At 45.9% G+C, this 13,067-nt stretch overlaps 2 protein-coding genes across 2 annotated transcripts in view; one reads left to right on the forward strand and one right to left on the reverse strand.

Moving 5' to 3' along the window:
• Positions 1–1,787: 1,787 nt before the first annotated feature.
• Positions 1,788–3,239, reverse strand: LOC8028100 (omega-amidase NIT2). The gene has a single exon (XM_002410510.4). It carries the CDS (start codon positions 2,885–2,887, stop codon positions 2,027–2,029), a length of 861 nt encoding a protein of 286 aa, XP_002410555.1. The 5' UTR covers positions 2,888–3,239; the 3' UTR covers positions 1,788–2,026.
• Positions 3,240–3,452: 213 nt separating this feature from the next.
• The window catches only part of LOC8052620 (reticulocalbin-2), a 41,480-nt gene continuing 31,865 nt past the window's right edge, over positions 3,453–13,067 (forward strand). The window contains exons 1-2 of the mRNA XM_029992972.4: positions 3,453–3,847; positions 5,805–5,952. Coding sequence (XP_029848832.2) covers positions 3,631–3,847; positions 5,805–5,952 — 365 coding nt within the window. The 5' untranslated portion in view covers positions 3,453–3,630. The remainder of the gene's footprint in view (positions 3,848–5,804; positions 5,953–13,067) is intronic.

The following is a 13,067-nucleotide window of genomic DNA, read 5'->3' on the forward strand; positions in this document are numbered from 1 at the left end:
GGACGTTGGCGTGGGGTATTTTCGAAAAATAGGTTGGCAACACTGGCGCACACCAGCTCGAAGCACGTGGAGCGAAAGCTCGTGCTGCCAGTTTCGATCTGGATGAGCATCGCACCGGCGTGCGGTCGTGTATCGCCATTCCGTGATGCACGTTAAAGACCCCAGGCAAGCAGTTGTACTGCACTGGCTACATTGCTCATCTACAGCAGAGAGACTCGTCGCCTGTTGAAGCAGACCAACTTCTAGGCTGTATAAACATACACAACCCAATTTTTACCGTAGGGAGCCTATACACGAACTCTAGACGCTGCAAGACGAGCTGCAGGGATGTCGATGCTATCTAGGCAGCGTATAGATCCCGGCCTGCAGCAGGTTGTGCAGACTGCGATATGCCACAAACTAAACGTGTGCATCAGCTTAATTTTACAAGAGGTGAGCAGGAGAGTTGCAGGCGAGGTGGATCGGCTTGGCCATCACGACGAGGTTGAAAGAGTGAATTACCATCTCGTTCAACGAATGACCATTTCGTGACGTCATGGACTTTTGCGCGCAGAATTGCAAATAAATCTCTCGCCGTCAATATTGCTCTAAAAGATATCTTTTACTTCACAGATATTGTCCAGATTCGTGGCTCCTGTATACCTACTGCCCAAATACGTGCAAGTTCTGTGGCATTTGGGAATTATAGTTCATCCTCAATAGTAATGTTTGCAGATGGAATACGAACCCACATTGAGTGCTGCACTTCTTTTTCGTGCAAGCAAACCGGGCATGGTAAATTCGGTCGCGTTTTGAGAATGATCCCTTTATGTACGGTTGTATTTTGTATCGTATACAGCCCAGCGTGAACCACACTGAAAGAATTTCAGCATCTTTTTTCTTTCTTATCAACCAGATATATGTGAAAATTTACATGTTACTAAAAGAATAACTAAATACCATTACTCCCTCAGAAATAGGTATGTTAGTTAGCTACGAAGCTTCTAAAAGAAAATGCTACTTCACCTAGAACAGAACGAGTTACTTCTCTCGTTCCTATGACAACCAAATAAGCAGCTGCTCCCATTTCGTGCACGATTGCTTCCTCTTGTTGTTTATTCTCTATAGCACATCCGGAACCTGTGAGCAGCAGCATTTGTTGATGAGGTGACTACACCGGAGACCGATTTCACTGGAAACATTGTAAAGTCTGGGTATTTTTATGAAGACCAAATTCCCCAAAAAGTTGATAACTGCACTGCAATTTTAATTTAGAAAGTGAGATATACTCCAGCACTAATTTCCTAATAACTGTTATGTTTACACAATAAGGTACTTTCCTCTGATTAATCACGGTATTGCTGTGAAGTACCGGAGACCTGCATCTGACACTACTTCGTCCAGTTATTATTGTTTGCTTCAACACATAAGCAACATTTTGTGGCATTGCGAGGCTCAAGGTTCATACTGTGACAAATTAAAACTGTTTGAAATGATAGGAAAACCCTTCCAAGGAGAGTCAATTAGATTGAGTGCACTAGAAACACCACTGCGTGCCCGAACAGTTCACATTAGCTCCAATAGGCATTGCCAATTCCTTTTTTTGTCTTTGCTGCTTTTTATGGCAGATTTTGGTTGACATTGCAAGGAACACTAGAAACAAAATGATCAAACTTTGCATCATCTCATATTCATCCACCTCTATAAGAAGGTTAGTTAATCGATAACCAGTATTTTTTAATGCCCGATTTAAGAGAATGCATGAGCTGCAAAAAAAAAAAAGAAGCAAAAAACAACAACAAAAAAACTTGTAGACCCTAAACTCACGAGCTGAGCTCGTACAGTTTACTCCTAATGAATACAAAACAAATCATACACACAAAAAAAGAAGAGAAATATACACCCACTAAATTCCTTATCCTATCAGGCATCAGTAGCTAACCGTAACTAAAGATGTCATGCATAAGACGACGAGACTTTTGTAGTGCTCCTGGCAGTGCAGACGGCAAAAAATCACCGCTTTGCTGAAGTCACAGGTCACAGTCTTCTAGGAAGCCAGGACATTATTTTCTCCATCCTTACAGCTCACCACCTTGTACAGATCATCCCTCTTCTGTTTGGTCACGGGAATCTGGTCCCTGATCATAGCCAGATGATCCAGGTCCACCTCTGCAAGCACGAGCTCTTCGCCAGCTCCGGCCGACTGAACCACCTTAGCAGACGGGTCCACCAACATGCTGTGTCCCCACGCGACGTAAGATGCCGCTTCATCCCTCGCGGGCGACACCGACGCCACATAAACCTGGTTATCAACCGCCCTACCCCTCTGAAGGATTTCCCAGTGCAGCGGACCAGTGGTCATGTTGAACGCTCCAGGGTACACCAGCAGCTTGCAGCCGCGCTGCGCGTACAACTGAGCCAAAGGTGCAAACCGAAGATCGTAACATATCCCGACGCCCACCTTGCAGAAGGGAGTGTCGAAGGTGGTCAGTCCGTCGCCCGCCGTAAAGCAGTCCGACTCCCTGAAGGTTATTTTACCGGGGATGTCGATGTCGAAGAGGTGCACCTTGCGGTGCTTGGCCAGCATCGAACCGTCCGGTCCGTAGACGAGGCAGGTGTTGTAGAGCTTCCCGTTTTCGCTCTCCGACATGGAGCCGCCGATGAGGTAGACCTGGTTTTCTCTTGCGCAGCGCGAGAGCATCTCGCTGGTCTCGCCGGGGATGGTCTCGGCGTACTGCGGGAAGTACTGCGTCCCATACGGGAAACCGAAACATTCGGGAAGGCAGACCATGTTAGCACCCCTAGAAGCCGCCTCCTTGATTTGCTTACTCGCTTTTTCGAGGTTCTCCGCCTTGTTGGCTTTCACGGCGAGCTGGAGTAGGGCCAAGCGAAACCTGTTGGTTGACATGATTCTTGACTGCAATGTTTCACACTGTTAACCGTGGTTCCAACGCACCTTGTACCAACGTATCGAGCCTGTCGAACCGTATCGAACCACCCGCAGATTTCTGTTGACGTGAGTAGGACGTGTTCGGGTGTTCAAGATGACGTTTGTAGAGCTGTACTTCACTGGAAATAATAATAAAAAAATAACGATAGCTCAATCGACGAGATAGAGGGGCCTCGTTGAGCTGAATATTTGGAACTTATTCAAACGCCTTTTGACAAACCTTTATATTTAAGCTTGTTGTGGTAAATTTGACACTTTGGAAATTGGAACTAAAACTCACCGAGTCTGAAACTGAACAATTGAACGCATCGAGCGCGCTTGATTGATGGTGATGCCAATGTAAATCTTAATAGCAAGTGAGGCTGAAGAATTGTATCTTCTATTTTCTTGAATAAAATAAAACGCACTAATATTCAATAATAGTTCTTAAGTGGTTTACGTAAAATGACTGTCAACAACTGTTTGTTTCTTTTGTGTTATATATTAATACGTGCGGGAAGGTTGCCAATGTGCTCGTACGTGGCGTCGCGAGCACAAAGTTCGGAAAATTCGTTCATCGGCCGGCAGCTCGGTGCCCTTTAAAATCGCCTGAAATACACCCGCGCTCACGGTTCCCTAAATTACGGCGCGGTGGGCGTCACAAAATTCCTCTAAATTCCGCTAAAGCCGTGTCTTACAAATCGTTAAAGTCCGTAGTCGCGATGTGGACGGAGAAGAAACCTCTTCACGTCATTCTCCTTGCAGTGGTGTTCTATCTGTGCCTGTGCGTTCTGGAAGTGTCGAGCCACGTTCACACGCACCCCAAAAGTGACCATGCCAACGGAGAGAGAGAACAGGACGGAAACTTTGCGTCGAGGGCCCAAAATCATCTACGCGACGATATTCACGAGACTGATTTCGATCACGAGGCGATTTTAGGTGAGCTCCTCCGCCAACTCTCATCGTGGAACGCTTCTCGAATTTCACTCGTAACGCGATCGTGGGCTACCCATTCTTGAGATCGAAGTGATCGTTTGGTCGCGCGCTGCGACATATCAAAATAAGTTTATGCTTGGTTGGCATGGAATCAAGGAGAAACGACGTGCCGGAAAGTGTCTGTACGCGATCGCCTGTCTAGAATCTCGGGTGCTACGACTATGCCACGTTCAAGAATATCTGCTCTGCCGGTAAGCCGAGGAAAAAGAAAAAAGAGATATCTGCTCGGATGATACAAACCTCATTCTTAGATAAAAAATTCTATGTAAGCAACAAAGAAAAAAAAAAACAACAACAAAAAAAAAAAAACAGAAAGTTAATGCAAGGGTACAGGCGAGCTGGTTGAGAACCAGCATTTTTTTACCCTGAAGATTCGGGAAACAGGAACAGGAAGAGACGAACCACCAATTCAGAGATTCGTGCTGTGCTCTCCCCACGTTTCCCCACTCTCCAGAGTTAGATATCTAAGCAGAGAGGGTTCGGTTTCGTTGAATGTTAATCTTGATTGGTAATGTTAATAAATAGGCAATAGGTTAATGATATTGATTGCCAGCAAAGACTCTGGAGGTCTTTACCAGTAGTTAAAACTTGGTGGGTTAGTAGATATTGCTGATTAGGCAACTGTCCCTGGAGGCAGCCTCGCCTGCCGTCATTATGTGCACCGATCCCTCGTGCACACGAATGACATTCTACTCTATTACATATGTTGGGATCGTTTGAAGTCAGGCAACGCTATTTTGGCTAAGCAAATATTTTCTTTTGTTTTGCTTCAAATATGGTTTGTTAATTGCAGCATTTTCTTAATGACTGTGAACGATCGTCACTATCAAAACAAAGGCGTCCTTTTCGGATGCCCTGCCTCCTACGCGTGCTCGTCACCTTTCGTTGTGCTTTGGTTCTGCGTGCTTGCACGTTCGTAGCTGCTGAGGTGCCAATGTGTCGTTGACGGTAGGAAGTTCATGTTGGAGGCAGGACGACTGAGGCACATCCCTGCTGTTCCCATCGTGCCGGCAACTAGACACATGTTCTAATCGCAAACAACGGCCACATCGTGGCGCAAGAATATTTTTGCTGGTCATAGAAACGGTGCGCTCTGAAATGTGACTCTCGGTACCACGACACTAATGGATGTTGTTTTCCCCTGCATGTGTAACATGATTGGTCCATATATTCTTTTCAATGCATTCCGTGGTTTGTTTTTTATTGCACGTGGTGGAAAACATCTACTCAGCGTGGTCTCCTTTTAGAACAAAATAAATTGACATCTGAGCTTTAAAGGGAAATGAAATCGGTTCTGTATTTGAGTAACAAGAGTTGTTAAATCGTCTTTATTTGACCCCCAGGATCAAAATATTGATATTGTTTTAATTTGGTGCATGGTGGCTGCAGAAAGCCATATTCAAAGTACCACTGAAGCCCACCTTCCTGGAGCATGCCGCCATTAAAGGAGTTCTCGGAATCTGCTCCCGTGCATCTTCAGCGCATATCAAAGCTGTGCACGTGCACCCTCGCTATTTTTAAAAAGGTAAAAAGAAAAAACAACATCACAATTGGTGTCAGTGCAGGGGAATATACCAGGCAAGCTTGCAATTGCACGTGCTGCCCACACGAGCAAAACATGCTTGGCGACTGAATGATCCTTTTATGGCATAACGACTGGTCGGAGATTTCTTGCGTTCTCTTGCGTTTAGTTACATCTTCGGGGAAAATGAACGTGGCAATAAGATTCACGGGACAAAAATACCCTAGAATTCGCCACTAACTTGTTTTTTTCAAGGAACTCTTCAGCTTCCCTAAAATTTAATCCGCAAACAGCTGTGGAGGTGCAAAAATCTATGTTTGGTGTATAACTGTTTTTTTTCTTTTTGTGGCAAGTAATTTTATTTGATTTGCACTGCAGGCAGCAGAGATGCCGCCGATGAATATGACCAACTCAGTCCCGAGGAAGCGAAACGCCGGCTCCAGGAACTTGCAGTCAAGATGGACAAAGATGGCGACGGCTACGTGGACAGGACGGAGCTGATCGAGTGGATACTACGGTCTTTCAAGTGAGTGGGAGGGCGACTAGGATTCCCATTTATGCCACTCACAGATGAGGTACCAGATTGTTCACAATAGATACCTTGCATGTTACGCTATACATGGTGCCGTATTAGCCGCCATTCCTCCATACCATGCTGCTTGTGTCCCACAACACCGGGAACTCCTCAACAAAGGAAATGAAAAAGAATGTGGTGGCAACAGTAATGGTGCAGGCGATTCCAAAGAGCGCGAAAAGAATGCAGAGGCCCCTGTGGCCAGGTGAGGCAAAAGAGTATCGCTAAAAGCAGCGAAAAGCAACTTACTCTGCTGCATACCTGTGGAGCGTTCGTGCTGAGAGAGTGAACCCTCTGTGCTTTTACCGAGGGGGACGGCGCTGCGAGGCATCAAGAAGGGATGACGTATGTCTCACGTCTGGGATGGGCAAAATACATGCAAATATGTATCGAAATACAAATACAAAATACTTCGTCAAAAATGTATTTAATTACAGATCTAATTACATTTTGAAAGAGCGTTTAAGTACAAGATACAAATACAACCAACTGTATTCGGTCTCCTCCAAATACTTTTCCAAATACATTCCTCAAAATTTGCGTCAGCGACTTCAGGGCAGCTGCAACGGGTTTCTGGGTATCTCATTTTAATTTTGCATTGCACACTCGGGAGTTAATGTGCAAGGCTCTAGTAACGTAATAGAAATATAATCACAAAAAATGTAATCAGCTCGTTCATGGTAAATAAAAAAAGTACAGAGCTTCAAGCAGCTTTTTTGTCGATTACATTTTGGTATAGACCAACAAAGAACCGAGACGACCAAGACGCGCAGCACTACCTACGGAATTTTTTATTGTTGCAACTCGCACCAGTTACAAAAATCTGGACGACCTGCGCATTTAGAATGTTCCAGGCAAAAATATGGATGGAAATCAGGCTGGAAAGCATCACAAGTTGTCACAGGCACTTATTTAGCCAGTCTGCCTGTGAATGTCGATTTCGTCACTATTCTGGCCTTGTACTGCCACCGTAATCACAAAGTCACTAAACACTTGTGCTTGATTGAGAGAGACTGCATTCGGTGCAGAACATAGTTTTCTTCCTGCTCTGGACAGTGACAATAAATTTAAAGGATGTATTTTTGCCCATAAAATTGTATTTAATTACAATTGTATTTGAAATACCCACGTTTTAGTATTTAAATACACATCAAATACAATACCCAATTTGTAATTAAATACAAATGCAAAATACACAAAGTATTTGAAATACGTATTTCAAATACTACTTGTATTTGAAATACTGCTCATCCCTGTCTCACGTGATGCGCGCTCCGCGGAGCGAAGTGGGGGATTTCTCCTTCGTGTGAATATCCCTTAAAACCGGGGTGTCGAATGATTCTCCGTCTGTCGGAGAACATGGCTCATACTGCTGTCTCATACGGCGCGTACGTAGCACTTCACCCTTAGATATCACGAAGGCGTCCATCTTGGACAGGTTGGTCTGTTTGGCACGGGCATGTTTGGTGCCTCGGAAATGCCGACTTCATCCATCCACGTGTCATCCTCAGAAGTTGGTGATTCCATTTGCGGAGCCTGATCTGGTCGGCGTGTTGAACGACATCGCCGTCAGTTATAGTAACAATTGCCGTTCACGCTCTCTTCACCTCTGTTACGACTGCTGGAACGCACCGGGAACCCGATTTGTAGTTGCAGATAATTATGCGGTTTCGCCTCATTTAAGTCGTTTGCCAGCAGTGGTCTGAGGTTGTTGTTTTTCTTCTTTCTCCAGCCGTGCAGTCCAATCTCGAACATAGCTGACGTCCTACCAAGAGTTCTTCCAGAAACTTTCCTGATATGCTGTTGGGTGTTCGCCGGTATGAAAGGAACCGACGGTCCAGCTTTGTTTGTAGGTCTTTGCCAGAATCTTTTTCAGCACCAACTTCATCATTCGCACAGCCCTTTCAATGAGTCCATTCGACTGTGGGTGATGGTGTACGGTGCGAATGTGTCACACATTGTTCTGGGTTGTGAAATCTTTGAAGGGTTGTCCGGTGAAAAGAGTCCCATTGTCCAAAAGGATACAGTATGGTAATTCAAAACAAGCAAATAGCCGTTGCACTACTTCTACAGTCTTTTCTGAAGTAGCATTCTTCACCAAAACAGCCTCAATCCACTTAGTCTATAGCCGTCTGCTACAATTTGCACAAATTATCTGTTGACTGGCCCCCAGTGGTGTGATTGCTGCACCAATAGACCATTTGCTATATCCCCAAGTGCCCCGGCCTGCGCTAAAAGAATCATGGGAACGGTGTTCCTTCAGTCCCTTAGTGACCGGTAATTTCGACCCTATTCTTGGTTACACAGGTTCTGAGCGTAATTCGGAGTCACCTTGAACAAGCGCCTGATATACCCCAATGACCTGTCACATTGCTTTTAAAATTTCTCCTCAATGTCAGCGTTTTTGATACTGTGCATGCTGTCCACCCTTCAGCCTGGATGAGCTGCAGAAATCTCTTACATTATTATCATGTTGATATTAAGTTAGAAACGCTAAAAATGCTACAAACAGCCCCGCGGGCTTCGAGCGAAATCCTGGTTTTTGTTGATGTGAATTATCGACTTTCTAAGCAATTTCTGCTCAAACAACAATCATGAGAATGATAATATTGAATGAGATTTTTGCAGCTCAGCCAGGTTGAAAGGTCGATCGCATGCGCAGTATCAAAAATGGTGACGTTGACGGGCAATTTTAAAAGTGATATATCAGCTCCTTGGGGTATATCAGGTGCTTGTTCAGGGTGACCCCGAATTACGCTCAAAACTGTGTAATTATGGAGTTGGTCCAAAATTAGTGATCACTAGGGAGCTGAAGGAACACCTATCCCATGATTCCTTGAGTGCGGGCCGGGGCGCTTGGGAATACTGCAAAAGGTCTATTGCACCAATTGGCTGACCCTGCTAGATCCTGCTGCATTTTGCCAAAATATGGGTAATCTGCACCGAGCCTGCGCCAAAAAAACAATTTCGGTCGCCTTTCAAGACCGAAACTAAACTGACTACCGCAACTGAGCATGCATCTGTTAAGTGGCGTAAGCGGCCGCCCGACACGATGTACCCTGCATTAATTGTTCCTCTGGTCTTGCATAGTTTTCCCGCCGTCTCGCGTTTCGCGCTCTCGTCGTCTCGTGGGTCTCGTCTCGCGTCTTTTTTAAAAATATATTCAACGATAGACGCGGGTGTGTGCAGACGGTCCGACGCTAGCGTGCCGGGTACCAGCCATGCTGTCATGCTGTGAAACGAAACCACATTTTTGCAAGGCACGAGTTACTTTGTGAGCTGAAGCACTCGCTCCTGAAAGCAACAACCGTGGAAAAAGTATATTTGGTCTCTGCCTTCCAGTCACCGTGGTCGCGCGACGTCGAGTGTTGCAGCCCCACGTCAGTGCAGATATGGCGCTTTATAAAATGAAACTAGGGGCTGCCGCATGCTCATCAACATTCCTGTTCTTGTTTAAATCATACAGTAAGGTTCTTGATAGGCTGTAGACGGTGGTTCCTCCTCGATGGTGTGGAGGAGGATGGCTTGCGTTGGACGGTGGCGGTGGTGTAGCAGTTCGGGCCAGACAACTGCTTACGCAAATGCTTTTTTGCAACAGTTTAATAAAAGACAATTTAACATACAGGACACAGGGATACAAACATCGACAACCCGAGCCCCGGACTTGGCCGCTGTTAGAGAGCGGCTCCTTTCTCTCCAACGGTACCGAACCAAAGACCATCTCCTTTTTCTCGCCTGTGCTCTTATCGAGAGCAGCCTGTCCCTCTTTCTCATTTTCTCATGGGGGTCAACATTCTCATCTGGCGCTCTGAGCCCAGGGCTAGACGGCACACGTCTTCCCCAAAATCGTTCGCGCAGGGCCTCTAGACGAAGTAAGAAAACAAATAAAAAGGTTCCGGAACCTTACACATACGTTACTACAAAAATCCCTCTTTAACTCGGAGACTGCTGTGACGAAGTATTGATTACCTATGTTTCTCTCGGTGGGCTTTCTTTCGAGAGGGACCCCAGTACGTGAAAAATCTGCCGTGAAAGAAAGCTGGTGAAGGGAAGTGAACTAAAGCAAAGAAGGTAATGTCTGCATGCTGAACCCGCACAGCGCACTTGTTTGTCTCGAGTTCAGTCATTGCACAAAGCGGTCCAAGAACTTTTTGATTTTGGCTCGCGATGTCTTGCATCGATGCGCTTAGGTTCTTTTTTTTTTTTTTGTGTGTTTAGCTTGTATTTTGTTTGCCGGCTTGGCAAGCACACGCCGCTGGGCTGTTTTTGGTCGTACGCTCGAAAGTTAAATTTTGAATACAGTTTTGGGAATCAGTTGGCGACGGAGCGGAGTGGCATGGTTTCGATTTTGATCGAACAGCCGTTGTCTCCGCTCGCGCAATGAAGCACGCGCAATTGCAAGCCTGCAGAAGTTGCCCTCACGTGCATGCAAACATGATTGCACGATAGACGCACAAGCCGGGACACTTGCAGTCCATTATTTTACTTTTGCTTACTTTTGATGAATATCTGGCACGTTGGGAACCAGTAAAACGGTAACAAGTATTTTTTTTTAATTGCCTGGCAACACCTACAGGACTGTATACACTTGTGGGATGTCTCAGCAGTAAAAGCACAAGCAGCAAGTTCCATCACAGCACGTCACATCAGAACACAACACAACACAAATCCCTTCATTTGTACAGCACTTAGAACGAATGTATATATTTTTTTTCTAAGGATACCTGCTCCAAAAGCCACTTCTGCTGCTCCAAAACACTGTTTTGGTTGCTCCAAAGGCCACATTTGCTGCTTCAAAAGGTGCTCCAAAACAGCTTAGGCCAATCACATCCCTGGGCCCTTAAAGGGACCATGAAATGACCTTTTTTTCTTTTTCCAGATAACTTTTACATAACCGTCAATGTTCACTGAATGCCGAACAGGCATTCATTTTCGTCTTGGTTTATTAACTTCTACACAAAAAATTAATGAAATATCAACTTTTTCTTTCTCTCCAACTGACCGCAAAACAAGCCGTGATGTACGCTGTTTCCGGAATTGGAAGTTCTCTCGGCAGTAGGAGAATGGGAGAGTTAGCGGCGACGAGTTGGGGTGCGCCGGTAGGTTTTACTGCGCCGATGTCACCGACGTATTTTCTGAATCGGCCTCTCATCGCCGCATCGCAGCTGAGCGAAATTCAATGAGATATGTTGCGCTACAGCGACAGCATGGGACTAGTCCCATACGCCGGTATGCCTGTTGGGAAGTGCAGCGAGTCTCCCGGTGAAGACTCCAGAAGTCAACCCAGCTGTCATTGTTGGTAAAAGGCGGCCCGTGTCAGTCGTTTGCAAAGCGACGCAGATGGAAACAAATTGCCGCGGCGTTTTTCGCTGCCTCGGAGATGCAGGAGCGAGCCGACGTTAAAAAAGATATGTTTGAACTACGAGTGTCAGCAAGGGCCACCTAAATACCTGTTTACACTCGGAGCGGACGCGCGCGTTTGATGGAAGTGTTGTATTTGCGCTGTTGGTAAGCGCTTCAGGACCAATCTTTTACGATTGCAACTCAATACTGACGCGACACTCGGCAAAGAAAGGTTGGACCGGCATTGCACGTATACCTCCCACGAACTGTTATAGCTCGACAGTGACGTGCAGTCTGTCAGAATAAAAATGGCATACCAATAACAAAGTGTACATACCGTGTTACGAAGGTAATCCATACGGTGTTTATTTCAGCTCTATATCACACAAAACAAGAAGATAGAATCGACGAGAGTCCCTTTTCGACGAGTGTTTGTCAACACTGCCTCGGAAAACAAGGGGAAGAGATTAACCTCACCTCTTAATCTAAAATTGAGGTCAGCGATCAAACTATAAACGGGAAGGGTCCACAAGGGTAGCGCGGGCATATTCCATTCAGCACGCCAGCCGGTCGTAGGCAGACGGTCTTGCGACGAAGCAATGCTGCGCTGAGTCGGAGTGCCTGCTAGGCCTATATTCTGAGCAGCTCGCTTCGTTGGAGTCGGTGGATTCGTGGCCGTTGTCGCTTTTCTCGGGTGTTTGTAGATCCAGCGTTCTTGTTCGTCGTGGTCTGTTTTAAGTACTTTTTTTCTTGCTTCTTGAAGTCGGCACGCTCAAGAACACATAGAAAAATAAACGTTCAGTCAGTCAGAGTTTTGAGAGAAAGGAAATCAAAGGAAATAAACGTTTGTCGATCGCCGCGACCCAAGTAACTGAAGTTGGCCCTGCCCTACTGCGCACGCGCAGTTGTTGCTTCGTTTACTACACGATAGATGGCGCTTGGCTCTCAGCATTATCAAATTTGGCAATTTTTGCCACACATCTCTAATTATGCTACAAAATGTGGATCTGAACATTATTTAACAAAACTTCTAGGAAACATTCGCCGGCTATTTATTGTTTACGATCGCGGTGCTGGTGAGGTAGGCTCTTACCCAATAGGCGACGTGGATTCGGCTGACGTGCTCCGTTTCCGCGGATGCATCGTAGTGAAAAGGCAGAGAGCTTTGGAAGGAAAGAAGGCGCAAAAGTGTCCAGTTTTCTTTTTGAAAGTCCTATAGCATATAATTTTTTTGGGCTCCCTATTTTTGTGTTTTTGTGTTTCTTTTCACGCCTTTTACGGCAAGCGGTGGATGAAATTCGATTTTAAAATCATTTCATGGTTCCTTTAAGTTCATATGAATTCTTGACTGGGGAATGGTCGCTGCTGGCCACAACAGTGACTGCCTTGAGGGCGACATAGGTTGCGCTTGCTGGCACTGATGACAGTCGCGGGCCATGTTCTTGATGTCGCGATCCATGTTTGGCCACCAACAGAGTGATCTGGCCAGGGACTCCATCGCAGCCATCCCGGGGTTGGCATCGTGTGGCTCCCGCGGCATTCCTCGCCTTTCCTTTTGTGGAATCACCATTCTTCTCCCCACACCAGAAGTCCTGCCTCCACCATCATCTCTGCTTTACGGGTCCAGTAGGGTTCGAGAGTGGGACCTTGTGGCTGAGTTGGCCATCCTTCCAGGATAGTCGTTTGAAGTTTACCCAACTCCGTGTCTTCAGCTGTCAAATCTG

The sequence above is a fragment of the Ixodes scapularis genome, unplaced genomic scaffold, assembly GCF_016920785.2.
Source record: "Ixodes scapularis isolate PalLabHiFi unplaced genomic scaffold, ASM1692078v2 PGA_scaffold8__174_contigs__length_109621045, whole genome shotgun sequence".
Classification (NCBI taxonomy): Eukaryota; Metazoa; Arthropoda; class Arachnida; order Ixodida; family Ixodidae; genus Ixodes; species Ixodes scapularis.

Excerpts from the sequence above, each read along its gene's own strand:
- LOC8028100 (XM_002410510.4), bottom strand. The coding sequence starts at position 2,887 with ATGTCAACCAACAGGTTTCGCTTGGCCCTACTCCAGCTCGCCGTGAAA.